The sequence below is a fragment of the Octopus bimaculoides genome, chromosome 8 (genome assembly GCF_046866305.1).
Source record: "Octopus bimaculoides isolate indiv1 chromosome 8, ASM4686630v1, whole genome shotgun sequence".
In the NCBI taxonomy this organism is placed as follows: domain Eukaryota; kingdom Metazoa; phylum Mollusca; class Cephalopoda; order Octopoda; family Octopodidae; genus Octopus; species Octopus bimaculoides.
In genome coordinates this window covers 1,487,085-1,512,457 of record NC_142935.1, presented here as the reverse complement: position 1 = coordinate 1,512,457, position 25,373 = coordinate 1,487,085, and the positions used below count along the sequence as shown (strand labels likewise).

The 25,373-nt window shown below is 36.5% G+C and overlaps 1 protein-coding gene across 5 annotated transcripts in view; it reads left to right on the top strand.

The window, feature by feature from the left end:
* Positions 1–25,373, top strand: part of LOC106871778 (uncharacterized) — a 262,045-nt gene that overhangs the window by 37,285 nt on the left and 199,387 nt on the right. For all 5 annotated transcript variants that reach the window (XM_052969918.2, XM_052969917.2, XM_052969916.2 and 2 more), the window contains exon 2: positions 17,368–17,421. In XM_052969918.2, the coding sequence (XP_052825878.1) occupies positions 17,368–17,421 (54 nt within the window). The remainder of the gene's footprint in view (positions 1–17,367; positions 17,422–25,373) is intronic.

The following is a 25,373-nucleotide window of genomic DNA, read 5'->3' as shown; positions in this document are numbered from 1 at the left end:
TAATACGTCCAAAGAATCTATATTTTACATTTCAGATTAGTCTTGTCACTTTAGAGTGTTTCATGTTATTTTGTTTTAATAGTGTACGTTCTGGAATATAACATACAATGTTTTCATCCACACACACACACACACACAATATTAGGATTTCTCTTCAGCACACACATGCAGAGACAAATATATGTATATGTGTCTATTCACATTGCAGTCGTTAATTAACCACAAGTGACAACCCTGATCGAGAAGATCTTTGATCAACGGCACTCTAGTCTTGACCATCTTGTCTTATTAGGGCCATGTGGAGGCGCAATGGCCCAGTGGTTAAGACAGCGGACTCGCGGTCGTAGGATCACGGTTTCGATTCCCAGACCGGGTGTTGTGAGTGTTCATTGAGCGAAAACACCTAAAGCTCCATGAGGCTACAGCAGGTGGGGGGAACCCTGCTGTACTCTTTCACCACAATTTTCTGTCACTCTTTCTTCCTGTTTCTGTTGTACCTGTATCGTTAGCAGACTGGGCAAAATACTTTGCGGCATTTCACCTGTTTTTACGTCCCGATTTAAAATTCCACCAAGGTCAACTTTTCCTTTTCGGGACCGATAAAATAAGAACGCCGGGGTCGATGTAATCGATTTACCCCTCCCACAAAAATACTGGCTTTGTGCCAAAATTTGAAATTATAATTACTGTTGTTTCGAAGTCAGCGAGCTGGCATCAAAATTCTTTATGGCATTTCAGCCGGCTTTTTACTTCCTGGATTCAGATGCCTCCGAGGGCGGCTTTCCCTTTTATCTTCTTCAGATGAGATAAAATAAAAATCTACCGGTTAGGTACTAGGGTCGATATATTCGATTAACCCTTCCATAAAATTACTGGTCTTGTCTCAAAAATCAGACAGAATCATTGTTATCGCATGTTGTGGAGCTGGCAGAACAGCCAAGTCGGACAGGATGCCTGGCAACATTTGTCCTGATATTTACGTTTTAAGTTCAAATACCGCCGAGGTCGACCTTGCCTTTCATCTTTCCGGGGCCGATATATTAAGCACCAGTCAAGTACGTAGGTCGACCTAATTAACTATCCCCTTCCCACTTGAACCAGAATTCGAAACCCTTATTCTTCTGTCATTTTTACAGCCAGACATTTGCTCTTAAACTTCATCTTATTTCTCCAATTCTTGATAAATATTTTTGACAATTCGCTGTATCATATTTTTCTTCCATTTTCTGCATCCTATCTTTTCTTTTACACCCCACCACCTTTAACCTATATTTTTTGGCTGCAACTTCCTCCCGTCTGTCCGGAAATTACGTATCACAACTAATGGAATACTCAGTAAAATACTTTTAAAGTTCACTCTAACATTCTAGCAAAATCCTGATAATCATTTGCCCATACTGCAGTAAACGATGAGGCGGCGTCAGCGACAGCCATAAATTATGTTTATTATATCTCCCAACCACTATTGTTACTCCTCGTGGGTGACACTCACGTACTTCTGATCGTTTGGCTGCTTCATTCTTCAACGTTTCTATTTTAGAATGTGCTCTGCATACTTACTCAACTAAATGTGCAGTATTCAGTAAGGCATTTAATTGCTAAAGACAACTTTCTAATTTCCTGCTGTTTTTCTCTTTACAAAACCAATTGTTTACTTTTGATGCATTTTCGTTGCAACATTACACCAACCATACATATACGAAAACACTGCTTTTACATTCAACGTCAAATGAACGTTGGTTTTCTCATGAGTCTACACCCGACCCGTTTGTTGGATGTTAAGAAGTTTCTGTTTGTAAATATTCAATAATGGAATTTGTAACACTAACATTCTTTTTTATGTATTCGTTTTGTCTTTTACTTGGATTGCGGCCATGCTGGAGCACCACTTTCGAGCATTTAGTCAAACAAATCGGCACCAGTACTAATTCAATTGGCTTCTTTGCCGCTACTTTACGGGAGCATAAACATACCAACACCGTTTGTGAAGTGGTGTGGTAGGGACAAATACAAACACAGACACACGCAAGCATACACACATGCATACATACATACATACATACACACATGCATACATACATACATACATGCATGCATATGTGTATGCATATTTATTAATCTTAAACATGTTATTAACAATGACTTTCAAGTTTCGGCCAGCTGCGCCATCTTCCAACGAAGGTTGGCAGGCCGAAACTTGCAATGTCAGCAACGTTCGTTTAAGAATAATAAATTTGTACCATAGAAAAGTATAGAGTAACCCATCAGATTCATGTAAAATAGTTTTATTATAACTGAACATAAAAACAAACATTTTATATATATAAAATGGTTTTGGCTTTCGTTAGAAAAACGTCACTGTCGATCATATAATTTTTGTAGCATTAATATTATATACTCCAAGCTCCAGAAAATTATCGACGGAGAAGACCGAACCGAACACCAGGCTGATCTAAGTCAATGGGGAGACAAAAACAAAATGCGACTAAACGAGGGAAAAATTTGAACTGATGCATTTTGGGAAAAAGATTATGCTGAAACAACCATACTCTCTTCCTTTTGGGGAACCACTCTCAGCATCTAATAATAAAGACCAACAGTCTCCACTGGAGTGCCCACCTCAACAATAAGGTCGATATAACCCGTAGGACGAGCTCCTGGATCCTAAGAACCTTCTGGTCCAGAGAATAACAGGTGTTATTCCTATTTTCTCCACCTTTGTACGGCCACACCTCGAATACTGCTGCCCTCTGAGGTCTCCCTATACAAAGCAAATCATTTCGAAAACAGAATTACCTCAGAGGGTATTCACTAAAAGAATTAAGAGCATGACTCATCTCGATTACTGGGACTGCCTTAAAGCATTGAAACTCTATTCTCTTCAGGGCCGCCATGAGCGATACATCATTTACACAATGTGGAGAATATACCACCAGCATTGTCCAAATGATCTGAACATTAGCTTCAAAATTCATCGAAGGGGCCCTACCCACGGGCCCTGCCCAATTCAGGATCACGGCACTCAGATACACTGCAACACAATTTCTTTTCCTCAACAGGCCCTCAAAACAGATCAAAGAGGAAAAGGGTCCCATCACCTTTCAACGGAATCGGGACAAATTTCTTCAGATAAGCCACCTATACCTGGGAAAAACTCACTCAAGAACAACTCCCTACTCGAATGAGAAATGATACCACAAAACTTGACTTAAAATGGATTTAGCTAATCCTATCAGGTGGTGCTATTAAGTTAGACATGACCTAAACCAATTTTTGGTCCAAACATATCTAAGTTATCTAAGTTATACATCTATACATACATAAAACTAAACACATATATATGTATATATATATATATATATATATATATATATATATGTGTGTGTGTGTGTGTGTGTGTGTGTGTGTGTGTGTATACATACATACATACATATATCTATATCTATATCTATATGTCTATATATATATATATATATATATATATATATATATATATATATATATATATATAGGCATAGGTTATGAGAGGTAATGGTGTCAATAAGACCCACGCAGGTACATTATATCTCAGTATATTGCTCCCATGCGCGGGAGTTAAACTTCTAAGATATTTCTTGATTAAACCTACAGAAACATCACCTAGAAATCGTTCTTCGTACTGACCTTGAATCCAAACTCTCACATATTTCTCTTCACTATTTATAGTTTATACTCTCTGGAACTCCATATAGCCCTATCTCACGTGACTAGCATTTCCCCCTTAGCACCAATGCTCTATATCATTTTTAAACTTCCACTCTCGGCAGTTCATTTATTTGAAGCTGCATACGTTTGTAATTCCCTCTGCACACGAATCTTACCTTAGCAAATTACTACTGTTTCATCCCCATGTTAATTTCTTGATTTCGCCCATATAACCACCCAAGAGATTTATTCCCCTTATTCAGGTTAAGAATTTAACTCGGCAAATTCCTGAAGAATTGCACTTCTAATGGTATTCTTATTATCAGAAGTTCTGAGACGGTGAAGAAGCAGATTCATTACTGCGACGAACAAAATGCTCAGTGGCGTTTCTTCCGGCTTTACGTTCTGGATTTAGATGACACCGAGGTCCCCCTTGCCACCCAACATTCCGGGGTCGATAAATGAAGTACCAATTGAGTACTGGGATCGATAATATCGACTAGAACCCTCTCCTAAAATTGCTGAGCTTGTGACGAAATTTGAAACCGTTATTATAAGTTCTAAGGCGGCTTGTTGGCAGAATCATAAACGCGTCGGACAAATGCTGCGCCGCGTTTCTTTTGGCTCCTTGGGTTCTGAGTTCAAATTTCGCCGAGGTTGATTTCATTTTTCATCCTTTCGGGATCTACAACATATGTACCAGTTGAGCACTGGGGTAGATGTAGTCTCCTCCCATAATATCGCAAGCCATGTGCCAATAATAGAAAGAAGCTGTGTGGTAAGAAGCTTGCTTCCCAACCACATGTTTCCGGGTTCAGTCCCATTGCGTGGCACCTTGGGATTTCTAGCATAGCCTCAGGCCGACCAAAGACTTGTGAGTGGATTTCGTAGACGGAAACTGAAAGAAGCCCGTCGTATATATATATATATATATATATATATATATATGTGTGTGTGTGTGTGTGTGTGTGTTTGTGTGTCTGTGTTTGTCCTCCCACCGTCGCTTGACAACCGATGCTGGTGTGTTTATGTCCCCGTAACTTAGCGGTTCGGCAAAAGAAAACCGATAGAATAGTAACAGACTTGCAAAAAATAAGTCCTGAGGACGACTTGTTCGACTAAAGAGGCGGTGCTCTAGCATGGCCGCAGTCAAATGACTGAATCCAATAAAAGAGTAAAAGAGTATTATGAATGCTAAGGCACCGTGGCTTAGTGGTTAGGGAATTCGAAGCTCGATATTGAGATCACGTTTTCGATTCCCGGCTGCGCGTTGTCTCCTTGAGCAAGATACTTTATTTCTCATTGCCTCAGTCCACTCAACTGGCAAAAATGAGTTGTACCTGCAATTCAAACGGGCCAGCCTTATCCCATTCTGTGTCACGCTGAATCTTCCTGAGAGCTACGTTAATTCTGCGCATACCCGTCGAGTGCTCAATCCCTTGTACATTAATTCCAAGAACAGGCTGTTGTTCTACAGATCGCATCAACTCATCGTCGTAACCGACAGAATCGTTAACGCGTCGAACAAAATGCTCAGCGGTATTTCTTGGCAGAAACGTTAGCACACCGGGCGAAATGCTTAGCGGTATTTCGTCTGCCACTGCGTTCTGAGTTCAAATTCCGCCGAGGTCGACTTTGCCTTTCATCCTTTCGGGGTCGATAAATTAAGTACCAGTTACGCACTGGGGTCGATATAATCGACTTAATCCGTTTGTCTGTCCTTGTTTGTCCCCTATGTGTGTAGCACCTTGTGGGCAGTAAAGAAATAGATATTTCTTTTGGTTTTTCGCGATTTGAAATCAAATTCTGCCGAAATGCACTGTCTTTCAATCTCACGGGATCGATAAAATCCGCCTGTTGAGTACTGGGATCGATGCAATCCACTGGCCCCTTCCTCTATAATTGCTACCCTGGTGCCAAAATTAGAATCATTCTTACTATTATAAGTTTTAGAAAATATTGAGTTATGAAACGGACACGTACGTATGTGTTAAGACTTACATACATTACAGCAGTACTTACATACATTAGTACATACATACATACAGTACATACATTACAGCAATTTCTATACAAGAACGTTTAAATAAAGAAGATTCGTTCATTGAAAAATACAGAACACGTCTAAATATGCACGCATAACCAACTTTGATTTCTATACACATTTGAATTCACGATTACATATTCATCACTGTACATATTTCTCCCCACTACTCTAGTTTTTGAATTTTTGTGTATATATATATCCCCACACCAAAGGATGAACAATTATCTCCCCTGTCAACAATAATAACGATAACCAATTACCTCCCTTTAGATTTTTTTACTTGTTGAATCATTCATTCATAAACTCCACACACATGCACAAAAAAAAGTTCTTAAGAAAATACGTATTTAAATAAATTTCAATGTCATGATTAGCGAAAGCGAAACCGGTCGACAAATGTAATATAAAATATATTAAAAAATTATATTAAAACTATATAAGGTGTGTAGACTTTCCTTCTTTATTTTCTTATATATATTACAACTCAGCACGTAGGGATAATCGAAATTCCACCCTTTCTGTTATTACTATATATATATATATATATATATATATATATATATATATATATATATATGTAAAACAACGAGACAGACAAATAGTCTGGGAGATATAATAATGCCTCTTGGAATTCCCCTTATTAGATATATGGGGGTTTACCAGCATATATTCTTTCTTCGGGGTGTAAGACACTAGCATCAGATATCAAACAAACTTCCTGTTGTAAAATATAAACCGACACAGTGATTTATATTTTCAAGCAGAATAATCTGTTGTATAATGCTCTGCAGATGGCTCTAACAACATAATTTTAATGTATATATGATATTCATAGTTTTTGTTCTGTGGTAAATTCTAGATGTCTCTTCTCTTGAAACGACAAGTCTCCTTTTCATGTACAGATTACATTTTGTTTGATGGAATTCACCATTAGGAAGATTAGCAGAAGCAATGTTAGAAGTTGTATAATTTTGTATAATATATAAGTTTATATAAGTATATATAAGTATATATAAGTTTATACACACCGTGTGCCACATATGTATACGTATGCTTGTATTTTTCCTTTCTTTTTAGGTTTTTTTTTTTGTTTTTAAATTCTTTCTGCAATGAAGGAGCTACTTTCGAACAAAGAAAGAAAGCTCTTTCGCTAGAATTTCGACTCTAAAAGCAATGCTATAATCTGAAATTTAGAAAAATATTGAAAGTTTTTATGGTTCCGTTTACAAATTATATTCTTAAAGTTCGCGTTAACTGGACGCATTCGATGTTTAAAAGCTTTAGCTTTTCAAAATTGTGAGTTAAACAATCTAATATTGTTACTTAAACATTTATTAACGTAGCTAAAAAATGGGGATAAAGATCCTTCCCGAATCATGTAGACTCATAGAGCCGGTTTCCCGGTTTCTGTAGTGCGTGTATTCCCCACCTGGACGGGACACCAGCTGGAGAATATAGGCGTAATAAGCAACATGCTCCCTCCCCTGCAATTGCTGGCTTTGTGCCAAAATTTGAAATCAATATTACTGTAGTTAAGTGCTCAAATAGTTATATATAAATGTAAATTTATAACCTGGATAGAGAAGCTGGAAGTTTCGAAGTTACTGTCCCAAAATGTTCTTCTTCTCACGGACTTTGGCAGAAACGATGACATCTGCAGGTAGCTAACATCTGTGGTTGCGCATGATTTTTATATCCCGTCCAAAAAACTATATCCGAATAACGTGAAATAAAGCGTCTTGCCGAAGGACACAATACGCCGCCGCGAATCGAACTCCCCAGCTGACAACGGTGAGCCGAATACTCTAACCGCTAAGCCACGTGCCTTTGCACAACGACAGGGCATTGTTTATTTAACCCAAGGCATTCTTTCCTACGCATGGCTCTTTATATATTTTTTACAACAATATGCCGCCTCAGCGAAGTCATTTTGGGTATCTTTTATTTCTAGCAAATCAATTTGCTGCTCAGAGTTTCCCATGTTGTCTACAGTATCGCGTTTTTGTTATTTTTTTTAGTAGGTGCACGTCTCTGTGCATGTGAGTGTGTATATGTGAGTGTGTATATGTGAGTGTGTATGTATTTGAATATGTGACTGCGTGCATCTGTATATGTACGAGCGCATGTATGTATGTGTATATATATATAAATACACACACACATATATATATATATATATATATATATATATATATATATATATATATATATATATATATATATATATATTCTTTTACTAGTTTCAGGTATTTGACTGCGGCCAAGCTGGAGCGCCACCTTTAGTCGAGCAAATCGACCCCGGAATTTATTCTTTGGAAGCCTAGTACTTATTCTATTGGTTCCTTTGCCGAACTGCTAAGTTATGGGGACGTAAACACATCAGCATCGGTTGTCAAGCGATGTTGAGGGGGACAGACACAGACACACAAACATTTCCCACTCATGGTTGGTTCTAGGTGCGGCATAAGTATAAGAAAAGGTCACAAATGGGGAAATTGCATTCTGAACGTACGAGACTGAACGTACAGAAGCTCGAGTTGCCACTCAGAGGTTTCCACGTTGGCTCGAGTATTACGTATTTTTTAGTGTATGGCTGTGAGTGGGTGTATGTGTGTGTATACATGTGAGTGAACGTATGCATGTGTCTGTATGTGTGAATGTGTGTGTGTATGTGTGTATATATATATATATATATATATATATATATATATATATATATATATATATATATATATATATATATATATATATATATATATATATATATGTATATATATATATATATATATAGTTTTAGGGAAAATAACCAATTTTCAAGAACTCATCGATGAAAATCCACTGTCACATATAGAAAAATTATTTAAAAAAAAAATATATATATATATATATATATATATATATATATATATATATATATATATATATATATATATATATATATATATATATATATATGTATATATATATATATGTATATATATATATGTATGTATGTATGTATGTATGTATGTATGTAAATATTTGTCTATGTGTATATGTGTAAATGTATATATTTATGAATGTTTGTATGTGTACATACGTGTGTAAATACCCATAGAAGATGAGAATAAGCTAAGAGTTATGCTGACATGTGACCGGTTTGAGCTTGGATTGGCATAAAACAGTAAGTTTTACTGTCAGCGCCCCAAGTCTGTGGCCCAGTCAAGATATCTGCTAAAGTAATCTTAGTTGGATAACGAAACTAAAACTCTTGAGAAAGACAATGACTTCCTGTTTCCCCAAACGTTACCAAATAGTTTTAATGCCTACAGAATAAACGATTATTTTCGCCAACGCCGGAGCTTCTACTGTATCGCTAGACTTCCTCAACTAGCAGTTAACTATCCATCAAGCTATGCTCGACCATTTAAAAAAAAAAAGCAATAGAAAATAATGGATGATGTAATCGTGTATTAAGCAGTCCTAATAGAAAAGATGGGATGGTCACGGCTAGAGCAACTTTGATCATAATTCTGCTCAGTTTGGATATGCTTGTTGCTATACAGCAATAACAACAAACTTAATTTTCATTTAAGTGAAACATCAGTTTCAAAGTCCTGTCAGTATTTTCCTTTATAGCTGACTATCGTTCTTACAAAACCTTTGTTTTATATTTTATTTATGTATCATTCCACATGCATAGATTTTATCCAACGTTGCTTCATTTAATTAAATCCAGCTTGATCAAGGCATTTGCATGCTATAAAATTTACTGTTTGTCGTTCAAGAGAACTGACGTTCCGATGGGGCTGTGAAGGACGAATCCGATATTAGTGGTTGTTGGGGTATAACAACACAGAAACGCATGCGTCTCACGACCCGATCACGTTATCCATAGCACAAAATGTTTTCAGACATGTGGTCTGTGCGGAGAAATTTCTCCTGTTGTTATTTTTGCAGCAAAAGGTCTTCCTACGTACGAATGTACAGGGACGTGTTAGATATCAGGGTACATGCAATTATTTCAATCAACACTGCACTGTTTCAGGCGACTCTTGCTTAATTAATTCCAGCTTCACCAAGCATTAACGGATGCCAGAAAATTTACTGATTGCTCTTCTACTGTATCAGAACTATCGATCTGACTGTGCTGTGAAGGACAATTTCGATATTCGATATACAAAAGTGTTAGATATTACTGTACATGCATATATTTACATCATTCTTTATGGCTATATAAATTCTACAACTCATTAGCCAGTGTTTTTAACATGACCGCTTTCCGAGTTGGGATAAGTTGTAGTAATGATGTTCCCGCTTTTCCCAGAAAATCGAAATGATTCAGGCCGTTAACCGAATCTATGTTCTTCACTTGGCTCAAAGAGAGATTTCTGCGGTGCTATGCTATTTTCCCTTTCCCGTATTACATTTATTAATTTCATCGATCTCACTGTGTAACAAAATTCGTTTTGGTTTTTGGTCATTAAGTGTTATTTCCTATTTGCTTCTATTTTGAAATTAAAAAAAAATGACTATTATTCCTTTCAAACTTTGCTCTTGTGACCTGGACATCAATGTTATGAAACTAAACTGACCTATTTTCCTTTAGATTCCAAACAAATTAAGTGCTGAATTGCCGAAGCGGGAATATCGTTGCAGCGAATATTCTGCTCAATACCACAGATTTGCTTATCAGTTGCTTGACTTTAAGCACTTGAGGATGCCCCTTGGTGGCTGACAATATTTGGATCTCTAATGGTGAGCATGAGTAGCGGGGTGACATCGTAGCCATGCGTTGGCTTTGAAGGAAATATTAGCCATTTTCATACTTTCTCGGGGTAAGGAAATGGGAAATAACAGATGCTATCCAAGAGCAAAAATCGTCTTAAACAGTGTTATTAGGCGTTTGAACTTTTGTAACAGTAGTTTAATGCAGAATGTGGGTCATCGGGTATCCGATACCCGTTTCTGTCTTTGTGTTAATAAACTCTCTTTCAAAGCCTAAATGTTTCAGGTAAGTTATGAGAGAAGAGTCACATGTTCGTAGCGCATCTGAGGAGCCATATTGTGAATGTATTTATGTGGAAGATGCGCACACATATACACATGCAACATAAACACACACACACACACACACATGCACGTATATGTATACATATACTCACATGTATATGTGTGTGTGTGTGTGTGTGTGTGTGTGTGTGTGTGTGTGAGTGAATGTGAGTGTATATATTTGTGCGTCTGTGGTTGTCCCCCCCCCCCAACATCGCTTGATAACTGATGGCGATGTGTTTACGTCCCCCGTAACTTAGCGGTTCGGCAAAAGAGACCGATAGAATAAGTACTAGGCTTCCAAAGAATAAGTCCTGGGGTCGATTTGCTCGACTAAAGGCGGTGCTCCAGCATGGCCGCAGTCAAATGACTGAAACAAGTAAAAGAGTAAAAGAGATACATACATACATATATCTATGTCTACACACAGGAGCGCGCGCGCATATCTATGCATAAGCAAACAGTGAAATATGAATGGCTAGGACATTCCCATTGACAGACTTATCAACAGAAGCTGTTAAGCTAAAGATCATTTATCAGCAACAAGTATATATTTCTTGCTGAATAAACATACTTTACCTCTAATTCATTCAACCGGATGTACCTCGCCGTATTACAACAACAAACAAACATATCACTGGTAACCACCCACCCCGTGCTATTTCAATGTACAGTTTGTTTATTTTTCAGTTTACTTTTAATACTTGCAAAAAAATATTTAATGCTAAGTACGTAATCTAATAGATTATGGGTGTTAAAATGTCCAGAAGGAATCCAGTCTCCTATATGGAACACGCAGTTGGTGAAAACATTAAAACATCTGGAAAATAAGACATGGCGACAGATGGCCCTCCTACTGTTCTAATTTCTGATTTGATTTTATTAATGCATTTGTTATCCCCGGATCCGATTTGGTTTTACTTTTTAGTACGATTTTATCCCAATGGCTCCAGGCCATTGTGGCGCAAAGGACTGCGAAGTAGGAAAAGAAGAAGCCTAGAAAGTCAATAGGTGTCGATTAATATAAATCTTAAGAGAATGAATATTATAGACCAGAGGAAAGCAAGATGGTGGTAAGGAGTTCCAGTGAGCAGCAGTTCAGGGGGGGGGGGAGCTATTGGTATAAAAAGGACTTATAATTAACCGGAAGATTTGTCTTGGAAAAGAAGCGGGTGACACGTTGAAAGGTGTTGACGGAGGGTAATAGATCGGGCTTTTCTGAGGGGCCAATGTTTCCTACTTTATTTAAGATGGTGTTGTGTGATTTGAGGGTATTTATCTGCTACTTCTAGCATGTAGAATGACTGCGTTGAGGCTCCTGTAAGAATATTTAGTCGGATGAATCAATCCCAATACTTTAAGCATGGTACTTATTCTATTAATCTCTTTAGTTGAACCGCTAAGCTAGGGGGACGTAAACACACCAACACCGGCTATCAAGTGGTGGTGGGACACGCACGTATATACGACGGGTTTCTTTTAGTATCCGTCCACCAAATCCACTCGCAAGGCTTTGGTCGGCCCAGGGTCATAGTAGAAGACACTCAAAGTGCCACACAGTGTAACTGAACTCGGAACCATGTGGTTGGGAAGCAAGCTTCTTACCACGCCTGCACCTATATTTATTTCTTTATTGCCCACAGGTGGCTAAACAGAGGGGACAAGGGATTAAATCGTTTACATCGACCCTAGTGCGTAACTGCTACTTACTTAACCGATCTCGAAAGGATGAAAGGCAAAGTCGACTTTGCCAAAATACCGCCAAACGTTTCGCCCGGCGTGCTAACGATCTTACTTCTTTATTGCCCACAAGGGGCTAAACATAGAGGGGACAAACAAGAGATTAAGTCGATTACATCGACCCCAGAGCGTAACTGGTACTTATTTAATCGACCCCGAAAGGATGAAAGGCTAAGTCGACTTCGGCGGAATTTGAACTCAGAACGTAGCGGCAGACGAAATACCGCTAAGCATTTCGCCCGGTGTGCTAACGATCTTGCCACCCGACTGCTTTTATTATATCAGGAAGAATTTATAATTTAGAAGAATTTAAAATGATAGTATCAGCTATATCTGCAATTGCAATGGTCATGATAATAAAATTACTTTATCACAAAACTAGATATTTTGAGTTAATGAGGCAACATCTATCTAAGAGTACAGTGTCTAAACATGGCCTGTATATTAACAACTGGAGTCTTCCTGCAAGAATCTGGATCTTCGGTGAGATAGTGTTTTATCACTGGATAAGAATACGGAAGGGTTGGAATATCTTACTCCTGTCGTCTAGATTCCCGTTACATTTATCTGCCGCTTTCAGTTATGAATTCAAACCATGCTGAAGCAGATTTTATCTTTCGGGGTCGCTAAAATATTACGGTAAGTACCGACATGAAAGCATGCAAATACCAAAAGATGCGGCTACGAGCTTCGTGTGTTTTCCTTAACCTACACCTAATTAAGCTATTATCAGCAGTTTTAACGTTGCATGTTTCCACTGAGAAGAGTTCTGTTTACCTTCATATGTACAGTTTCCTCGCTTTTAGTATTTCGATATTTTTCTGTATTTTCTGTATATTTCGAATTTCAGATCTTAATGCTTAGATAATAATAATTGCATCATGATAGTTTCACGAGAGCTACTTTAAATATACATGCAGCATTAAGTTCACTTTTACTGTATTCCATCACGAAATTCCTTAAATTTCATCCCATGATCACAAGCTGCCTAAAAAGTACACCCACGTAATGATAATCTTTTATTTATTGCAACATTTGGACTATGGCCAAACTTGGGCACCGGCTTGAAGGGTTTTGTCGAACAAGTCGACCCAGAACTTATTTAAAATCTAGTACTGTATCTTGCACTGTTGATCATACACCCCTTTTCCAGGTAGTCTTCCAGTATATGCCCTTTTGCGCCTATGGAGTCACGCAGTGGGATTGAACCTGGAACCATGTAGTTGGCAAGCAAACTTCTGACCACACAGCCACGCCTGCACCTTGATATATATACCTATTTATCTATCTATATATCTATCTATATATATATATATATATATATATATATAATATATATATATATATATATATATATATATATATATATATATATATATATATATATATATATATATATATATATATATATAATATATATATATATATATATATATATATATATATATATATATATATATATATATATATATTGAAATAAGGATTCAAATAGAATCACGTACTTGAAAAGATATGCATCAAACAAGGTTGAATAATCTCTGTGGTTCTGACCTGTGGTTGGTGAGTATCAAATAGAATATTTCGGTAATGTACACAGAGAAAGCCAACCTTATGAGTATTTAGCACCTAGGGGCCGGTCCAAATCAATCGTTACTTTGGATAGTACATTGTTGGTATACTCTAGGGTATCTGGCACTTACGACTATTTATATATATATATATATAACAAGATAAAACATGGAACAAGAACGTAACAGGCGACAACAAACCATTCGGACAGACGATACAAAAAAAAAGGTAAAAACACGGACGGGTGATTCGGAGCTTTCAATCTCCAGTCGAGTACCAGATCGTCTTAACAGTTTCGGCCGGTCACTCTCGAGACTGCTCTAATCTGGCTGTCCCCAAGAAAATCTAAGCTAAGAGCACTAGATTCTTTGGAAGATAGCAAGCGGATGTATACGAAAACATACACACACACTCACACACATACACACATATATATATATATATATATATATATATATATATATATATATATATATATATATATATATATATATATATATATATATATATATATATGTATATATATATATATGTATATATATATATATGTATATATATATATATGTATATATATATATATGTATATATATATATATGTATATATATATATATGTATATATATATATATGTATATATATATATATGTATATATATATATATATATATATATATATATATATATATATATATATATATATATATATATATCAGGAAATGTATGTGTTTTAGATTCTAAAGTTTATTCTTATGTAAAGAATAAAACAACACAATTTTCAATTTGAAAAATTATTTTCTCGAACTTTATCCATGTCGGTCTGTCGATGCTTGAATTTCTCTCAAAGGAATTAGTTTGCCATGAAAAATTGCTAAAGCATGAAGATATTCTTGAACGAGGACTACAATTTTTGAATGGAGAATTAATTAATTTGTAGCAGAAATAAATATCACAATAAAGTGTTGATTTGTTGAGAAATGGTAAATCTGCAGAAAAGTACGCGAATTCTAACTTGATTTCTTTCTTTTACTTTCACGGCGGTCGAGAGAGCTGAGAGAATGAGGAGCGCGGGCCGCATAACCACTTTGTTTAATACAATACAGTGAATACACAAACAAATAAAGACAACCAACATCTTTATTTACCAAAGAAGTTCTCAAAGAAGGCGACGTTAGCATTAAGATAGTTATATGACACCCAGTGTACACATATCCGAATCTCACAAACTAAACATCAAAATAAATAAATAAATAAATAAAAACGGTTGGTGAGGTTTGTGAAACTGGTGATTAGCTTTGAAGACATCATCAATATTTGCTTTAGAATTGCTGCATTCAACCAAGAGAATTGCTTTCAAATGTTCATCAGTCAACCTCATTCGATGGGCTGATTTCACATTCTTCATTATTCCAAACAATGATGCCATACTAGAGGCAAATGCAGGTACTTACACAAAAGATACAGAACGGCGGTGGGACGGCCCGCGGGCCATAGTTTGGTGACCCTTGCTTTAAGGTGACGTAACTTGTTAACTGAGATTTTTAAGTAGCGATGGAAGTTTTTTTAGTGATTGTAATGTAAAAGTTTGCATTTGTTTCAGCATCTGCTTAGAGCCGTGTTAAAGCCTTGGATCAAACTTTGAAATAATATTTAGAGTGTGGTAGACTTATGGATTAAATATTGGGTAAGAAAGGAACAGCATTCCCCAGGTCCGACAGCCACCCTATTTCCCAGATCTTACCCCTTGCGACTTTTCCTTCTTTACAAAAAACAAATCCCACTTGAAAGGAAGAAGATTTTAGGACGTCGAGGAAATCAAAGTGAATGCGACGAGGCAACTGCTGATAATCCCAGAAAACGAATTCCAGGAATACTTCCATCAATGGAAACAGAGCTGGATTAAATGTGTGGCTTCCTACTTTGAAGGAGATTAAATGCCAAATTGGTACGTGTTGCAGTTTTGTTTTTATAGCACCAGTCCGAATCCTTATTGAACGGACTTCGTATGTACCAAAATAAATTCCGGAATATTGGTAACTATTCAGAACCTACTGAAAATATTGGTGCTGTCGACAAAGAAGTCTGACACCAATTCTGGTCGGAATTAGGTTAAATAGATACGATTCAAAAGAATCTTTTATCCTATTTCGAGCAACTTAAAATAGAATTTTATATCAAAAACAAATGTGAGATCCAGAAAGAAATTCGGTTCTTCTTTGTAAAAAGGAACTATCTTTACTTTCTAATTGTCAAAACAGATTGTGGTAAGAATTTAGTTTTTACGATCAGGAATTGAAAAGTAAGCAATTATCCTTTCTTCCACAGGACAAAGAATGGCATTATGTATGTGGCATTCCTTGTATGATGAGGTCGAATATTCTAAAACTAATACTTCAGTTTTGAATACACGAAGTTCTTAGGGATCTTCCCCTTACACTTACCATTTCTTCAGCAATTCAGTGTAATAAATGAACCCGATTCATAAAGACACTTTGAGCTAGAGAACATACGTATATATATGTGTGTGTGTGTGTGTGTATGTGTGTGTGTGCGTGTGTGTGTGTGATTAAAACCGAAATACAGCATCACCTTCAAGTTTGCGCCACTGATTTGTTAAGGTGTAAGGCCCATACATTCCAGTAGATTGGCATCTTCTACGAAGGACTTCCACACACCTACCTGCCTTTTGTTCGGTCTCACCCTTCTTTTCACTCTCCTAATTTTTATGCAGTCCCTGTAGAACACACTCTCTTTTCCTGTCTCTATTTTCCCACTGTCATCCTGAAACGATCGGATGGTACTGCGTTTTGTAGTCTATGGCCGGTTCTGTGCCCTACCTTGTTTTCTATCTTGATGCAAGCAATATTAGTTTCAAATTTTGGCACAGGACCAGCAATGTAGTAAGAGGGGCCAAGTCAATTTCATCGACCCCAGCGCTCAACTGGTACTTGGTTCCTCGACTCAGAAAGGATGAAAGGCAAAGTCGACGCCGGCAGCATTTGAACTTAGAACGTAAATTCGGAAGATATGTCCCTAGCATTTTTCCCGGTGTGGTAGCTATCCTGCCAGCTCGTTGCTTTGATGATAATAATAATAATAATAATAATAATAATAATAATAATAATAATAATAATAATAATAATAATAATAATAAGCAGCTTTAAAGTATTTTCAGGCATATTTTTTGTTTCACATTTGTTTCTTTTTCTTTTACTTTCGTTTTTTTTATTTTTTATTTTTCTTTGTTTTTTGTCGTGTAAACTGTATATTTAATGCGATTCCGTTTCTTTTATTCTCATAGGAATGGTGATAACTGGTTTACCAGTCTTATTCATAATTAATTTTGTACAAAGTCGTAAGTAACATTCTATTTATTTATTTATTTATTTATTTATTTATTTATTTATTCATCTCTTTATTTGTTCTTATTTGACCTGATATTTCCATGAGTCTATTTACAGTTGCGATCCAATTACTTAAACACAAGGTCTCCGTTATTTAAACAGGAATATCCCTCAACTGTTATCTCAGAGTTACATGAAAAATTTAAATGCCTCTGTAAAATATATTTTGGCTCCCGATCTTTTGATCTGAAAACGCTTTCCTTTCTCAGCTGCAAAGCCTCTCCTATTTTTAACTTTCGGTTTGTGTTCAAATTATTTGACACAACCGTTGCAAGAATATAATCTTTTCTTCGTTCTTAATTATTTACATGGAATTCCAACCGTGTTTCGTGGTTCGCTACCTCAACAGCTTCTTTATAGGATCCAGTGACTAAAGACATCATCAGAAGGAACCACGTCCGGTTTCGGCCTCTACGCCTCAACCGTTTTCGACGTGACGGGGAGCTCCTTTCGGATGTGTCTTTAACTCCGGTGTTGAGTGCATTCTTTTCTTTCTCCTTTTTTCTTCTGTTCTTACCATATTTACAAGTGGCATCCCTAATTTAGTGTCAAACCTTGGTACAAATTCTTTCCCCTTCAAATACAAACTTTGCCCCGTGTATAAGTCGCACCACTTTTTTTTCCATTTAAAGTGAAATATAAAATAGTACGACTTGTACACGAGTAAATAGAGTACATTACCATATATTGGTGTCAAAGTTTTGCATATGACCAGCAATTTTGGGGGAGGGGATTGGTTGATTGTATCGACCCAGTACTCAACTGGTACTTATTTTATCGACCCCGAAAGAATGAAAGACAAAGTCGACCTCGGCGGAATTTGAACTCAGAACGTCAAGGCGGACGAAAGGTCGCTAAGCACTTTTCTAACGATTCGACCTGGTGGTCACCCTAATATTACCATATATTAAGAACTCAAAATGAGGCCCATAGAAACTAAATAGTCTCTATTATCATTTCAAGCAATAGTCTATAGTTTCTAACGAATTAGGTTTGCTGAGACTACTTTAGAAGTGTGAATATAACACAAACAATATAAATATATCAAAAACACTTGAGAAGACATCCGTCACAAACGTTATAGAATCGACATCAACTGGTAAATTGCTTCTACTTTCTGAGAAAGCACTGACTTCACCTTTTGACAAAACTATGAAAACTTAAAAAGTTTCAGTTTTGATTGAAATCACTTACTTTATTTCATTTCGTTTAAATTCTTTATTTTATTTCCAAGGTGTTATTTCTTGCATTTAATTGATTGCTGTTGCCTAACAAGTAATCTATAATTGAAATCTGTGTGTCCACGAATTATCATGAAAATAAAATGCAATGTGATTGTAATGGAGTTTGAATGTAAGTGTGCGTCACTTTATACTGGGCACAGCTATCACTAAACGTATGCTTTCCATTCAATGAGTTTGTCAAAAGATAAGAGGAAATTGCATATTTACATATTATATTACATCGTATTTCTATTTTCCATCTGTTTATATTTTACTGTCACGTTTTATTCTTTTCTTGCTGCCGACGTTTATTTCAATAAAAGGCGTCGTATGAAGTAGCGAAAGAGTTTTCATTTACCTTCCGCATTTTTCAGGCGATAAAACATTACAGAAAATTAGAATGACCCTATTTTTGATAGGCCAAAGATTGATAGGTTAGATTGAGTAGGTGTTATATTTAATTTAGTTTATGTCATTCAAGATTCTAAAATATTTAACTGTGTCAGTGAAACGTCGTATCGACGACAAATTTCTTCATAAAGTTACTTTTTATATTTTAGATACAATAATACATTAATGAAACAATTTAGCATAATAGGTTGTTGGAGTCGTAGACATGAGCGAAGTAATCAACAGTATTTAATTTCACACAGTTTTCAGTTTAAAACCTGTCTCGAATTGACTTGACGGATCTACCTAAGACTGTCGTTAAAATAAGTACTTGTAACCCTATTTATCACGGATTAATTCATCACTGGATTCGGGATAACGGGATACGCTCGATTGTTAACCATGTTACGCATATTACAGATTGCTCTATGTTTACATGGGTTGGCGATCAGTTGAATGTTCTGCTTGTACCGCCAAGACGCTCCCCAGTGACTATCCACTGTATTCAGTTACCCAGAATGCACTGCTTATCGCTTGTTCTTACATAACCCTGTTGCGAGGTTGCGCATCTTGTACACGGGTTTACGTACCCATCCCCGTCAACATGTGATCAGAGAACAAAAAATATACGAAGGCCCTTGATCCAAGCAAAAGACTCACACGAGTGTATTTTTACAGCAACAGGTGGAGAGGATCAGGAAAATACGCGACGCCTGAAGCTTCGCTGTTGTGGGCCGCAAGTTTGTTGTCAACGATTCTATCAATCCTTTTATTTACAAAAGGCGTGGGTATGATTCATTTATCACTGATTCAGTTATCACTGCTTTTGAAACTAAACCCCACCTCCGTGCTAAACAACCATAGATGTACCGTTAATAATCGAGTGTTATGTTCTTATCTGTCCTTCTATACACTCGTGGCAACGAAGAAATCCTTAGTAATGTATAACAGGGTGGTAAACTAGCACACTCCTCAGAGTCTAAGGAAGAATGCCGTGCAATTATCTGGCTCTTTACATTCTGAGATCAAATCTCGCATAGGTCAATTTTGCTTTTCATCTCGCCGGGATACCAGTCAAATACTGAGGTAAATGGTGACGGCTACTAGCCAAACCAGGTTTTAGAAGTTTCAGCTTCACGTTTTTGTTGAGGGCACATTTTATTAAATGACCCCTGGGTTATTCTTCCTGCACCAAGTCTTGTTCTGATTTCCTAGATTCATCCCGTTGTTTGGTCGGCAATCGGTCCTAAGTACTTCAACTGGTTAACCTTGCATAGCTTAACCCCTTGGCATCGTATGGTGAGCTGTTCTGCTTTCTTGGCGTCTGCATTCATTTTGGTCATTTACTTACTTTCCACTCTCTTAAGTCTCTCTCCCTCTATTCTCTTTCTCTCTCCCTCTCATTCTCTTTCTCTCTCCCTCTCTTTCTCTCTGTCCTTCTCTTTCACTCTCCCTCTCTGTCCCTCTCCTCCTCTCTTTCCCTCTACTGCCAATGAGCAAAAGTGATTACTTCAAACACTAACGTTTATTTATATTCTTTATGCATTTATCTTTATTATAAAAATACATTCTTACGTATTCAATAAAATATATTTGAAGGAGGCCGCTTACCTCCTCTTTTCAACGGGTCACATGAATTCAGTGTCGGTGAACAAAACACGTTTACATAACCTGTGTATACTTAACAGTTAAAAGTCTTCATAAGAATAAAGACGTGCGAAGTTTTATAAATGAAGGAAAGAGAAATATCTGAGTGATATAACAGATAACTCGATTTACAATTTGAATAAACAAATAAGGTTAATTAAATTTAAGTTGTGTAAAATAAGATAAAGTCATTCACCGTAATGGGAAGTTAGTTATAATGCTTGAGACAAAGTTATTCAGGGGAAAAACTTTTAGAAATAAGTTGTAAGGTTATAGATTCCATTTATATCCTCACTTTTTCAGAGAAAAGGCTTTGATCCAAAATGGCGCCTTCTTCTCGCTTTCTACAACGCACATCACTAATTTAATAACTGTTTATTTTCAAGGTAGCGAGCTGGCAGAAACGTTTGCGCACCGGCCAAAATGCTCAGCGGTATTTCGTCTGTCTTTACGTTCTGAATTCAAATTCCGCCGAGGTCGGCTTTGCCTTTCATCCTTTCGGGGGCCGATAAATTAAGTACCAGTTGCGTATTGGGGTCGATCTAATCGACTGGCTCCCTCCCCCTAAATTTCCGGTTTTGTACCTAGAATAGAAAAGAATAACTGTTTATTTTTCGCAAAACAGAGATCCTCTCTAGTTTTCTCTCAAGTTATTTATATCGGATAATTTTAGTTATGTTTGCCTTTATGAGAATATTATTGGCTTCAATTGCTGAACGATGTGTCTATGCATTTATATAGAAATTCCTTTCCTCGGTGTCCGTGGATGTTTTAATTAATTAGGATAGACAGTTGTTTAGATAGAATGTTTGCGATGTAGATTCGTGTTCTTATCTCAGTTTATATCTAATGATGTTGGTGTGTATCCTTTGATGATTCCGTCCTGTCTCTTTTGAAAGTTTCTCGTTCATTAAAAATGCGCCAATTAGCAATCGTGGAACTGTCTGTGACTAATTATTTGGTGTTTTTCTTTATGTCAGTCTGCAGAAATGTATATACGTACATACATAAATTAAAAATATACCAAATTTCCTAGTCTTTGTTTTCTTTGTTTTAACACACACACACACACGTGTATATATATGTATGTATACATATATACATATATATGTATATAAATAAATATATGTACTGTATATATATATATATATATATATATATATATATATATATATATATATATATGTATGTATGTATGTATGTATGTATGTATATATATTATCCTTGTGTGTGGATGTATATGATGACACGTATACATACGTATAACATAATAAGCTATATATATCTGTTGTTGTATGCATTTGTATATTTGCTTCGCTATCTGAACCGAGGCTTTATGCACTCAAAATTGTGTTTCTGTGTCAGCTTGTCTCAAATTCTCTCTTCCCCGACTTCTCTCTCTCTCTCTCCCTTTCTCTCTCTTTTTCTCCCTCCCTTCCTCACCCTCTCTCTTTCTCTCTCTCTTCATACACATACATACATACATACATACATACATACATACAGATAACGGCTTCGTTCTTAGTTCCACTGGCAGATCCGGTTATAGTGTCTAATGTACGCATGTGGTGCGTAGCTCCCTTAATCTAAGTAAGAGCAAAAGAAAACCTGCAAGGGAATTTCTCCCCCATTTTATGATGCTTTTTAATGTAGAAGGTTTAATGGACAGACTGTATTTATTAGAAACTCTTCGCCACATGACATTGAAATGTATATATTTCTTCCCTATGTATGTCTGCACATACATACGTGCAGACATATGTATGTTGAGTGATGCATATAGGTAAATAGAACGCAAAACATGAACATATATATATATATAGTTTTGTGTGTCTCTGTGTGTGTGTGTGTGTGTGTATACGACGGATTCCACACAGTCTCCGTCTTCCTAATTCACTCACGCGACTTCGACCGGCGGTCCGATTGCGACGACGATTAGTGCTCCAGTTGATCCGATCAACAGAACACTCTGCTCGCTCGTGAAATTGATCTGCGAGTAGCTGAGTACTACACAGATTCGTGTACCCTTAACGTGGTTCCCAGGGACTTTCAGCATGACACCAAATGTGACAAGGCTGACCGTTCTCAATTTTGCCATTTGATTGAAGTGGAGCAACTCGAAATAAAGTTTCTTGTTCGAGGACACGACACGCCGCCGGGAATCGAAGTCACGACCTTACAAACGTGGGACGAATTTCCTAACCACGAAGCCACGCACGTTCATAAAACACTGCGCGGTGGGGAGATGAACTCGATACAATAAACACACGCACTCTCCTTCCCTCTTCCTGTCTTTCTCTCTCTCTCACTCTCTGTCCCCTTCTCCCCCTGTATATATATATATATATATATATATATATATATATATATATATATGTTTTCGTGTGTGTGTGTGTATATGTTTATATATATATATGTATATCTATATATATATATATGTTTGTGTATGTGTATATATATATATATATATACACATACACATATATATACACACACACACACACACACACGCACACACACACACCCACACACCCACACCCACACACACACACACACACACATATATATATATATATATATATATATATATATATATATATATACACACACACATTTGTATATCTTTTCTCTTTAAAAGAAAAATGTCTCTCCCAGCGTTTACTATTCTTTCGTTCCGGTCTAACGACCCTCCATGTCTGTTTTCTTTCGGTTTCCTTGTATGTCTCCACTATGATTCTTTTGTTCCCAACTTTGACCCTCCACAAATCCTAAAATTTATTTTAGAATTTATGAGAGCAACTGTCTCTGAAGACTCGTATTGTCGTTTGAATGCTCGAAATGAGGAGGAGACAGACAAACGACAACTGATGGATGAAGGGTCCTTTTTCTCTGTTAACTTGTCCTGTTTTCCATTTTCTCTCTCGCTGTTTACGTATTTCATTCGTTTTTGTCCTGTAATTACTGTCCACGTCTTGTATCTATCTCTCCTGTGTATGTTAATTGCACCGTTGGTAACGTCCATGTATGCATGTATATGTATGTATGTATGAATGTATGTATGTATGTATATATATACATATATTATATTATATTATATTATTTATGTAAATATATATGTATATATGTGTGTATATATAGATGTATATATATATGTGTGTGTGTGTGTGTGTGTGTGTGTGTGTGTGTGTGTGTGTGCGCGTGTGCGTGTGCGTGTGTGTTTGTGGAAAGGTATAAAGTTCAAGAAGTCTTTGGACAAATTCCTTAAAAAAATCCCAGATAAAACCCCTGCACTCGGATATGTCTGTAAACAGTAACTCTCTCCTCAAGTGGGCCATGTTGTCCGATTTCTGATTTGAATGACTTTGCCAGGTGGTGCTATTAAGTTAGACATGGGCCAATACTTGCCGCAACCCATCAAATTATCAAAGTATATATATATATATATATATATATATATATATATATATATATATATATATATATATATATATATATATATATATATATATATATATATATAAAAGGATTGTTTTTTGGAAACATCGAGAAGGTCTTCAAGCCACAGTAATTCTTAAAATGAAGTGAAATTGCTTTAATGACGTCACGAAACCGGCTCGAAGAATCGAGAGTTTGCTTGTTCATATTGTACCACTTATCGTTCTACTAAATTAGCACCTACAATAGCTACTAACGCTTTGCTTATTTAATCAGGTAGCGAGCGATTTGCAGGTGTAAAAGCTGTTATCATATGAAAGTAGCCGCCTAAAAGTTGACTTTAATCGTTACAAACATTGCTTTGGTAGAAAGGATTAACTTGTGAAGAATGTCTTTAATCTTTACATTGAACCGAAGCGAACAACTGCGCCAAAACAAACAGCACGACCGAAAGGTCATCAACTCGACTAAAGTAGAATTTGATTAAGTTAAGCCGTCGAGTAATCTTAAGTAAATAGTTATTTCTTAATAGGACCGCTAATTCATTATTTCATTAAATAACTGCAAGAAAATCTCTAAATTTGTGTAAAAACAGACTCGCCCCCTTTAGTTGACGCATTCACTTATGCTAACTTAAGAGTTCCTTCTCTAAATGGACAAATTGTTATTTTGCTGAATAAACCCGGGTCATCGCTGATGAAGCAGACCTGCGACTAGAGATGCTCCGATCGTGACCATCCCAACCTTTTCTTCAACGTTGCATGTTTAGGGCTACGTTATCCAGTCTGCCCTTCATTTTTCAAAATGATATTGTCTAATTTGAGAAATATATTCTGCTATTTCTGTTAGATCAGGCAAACACGTATAAACTCGAAAAAGGCTCATGTTTTGTCTCTTTTGTTTGCTTGTATAAAATCTGGTACTTATTCTATCGTTCATTCATCGAACTGATAAGTTACGGGGACGTAAACAAAACAACACCGTTTGTCAAGCGGTGTGGAAACAAACACTTAGATACGCACGCATGCACACATACACACATAAATATAAATATACAATGGGGTTCCATACAGTTTCCGTCTACCAAATCACAGCATTGATTGATCCAGGGATCTTTTTTAAAACGGGGACCACATTTTTCATTAACGAAACACTTTGAAACTTGGAACACTGGTAGAATGTGTCATATAAAACATCTTTTTCTCTTA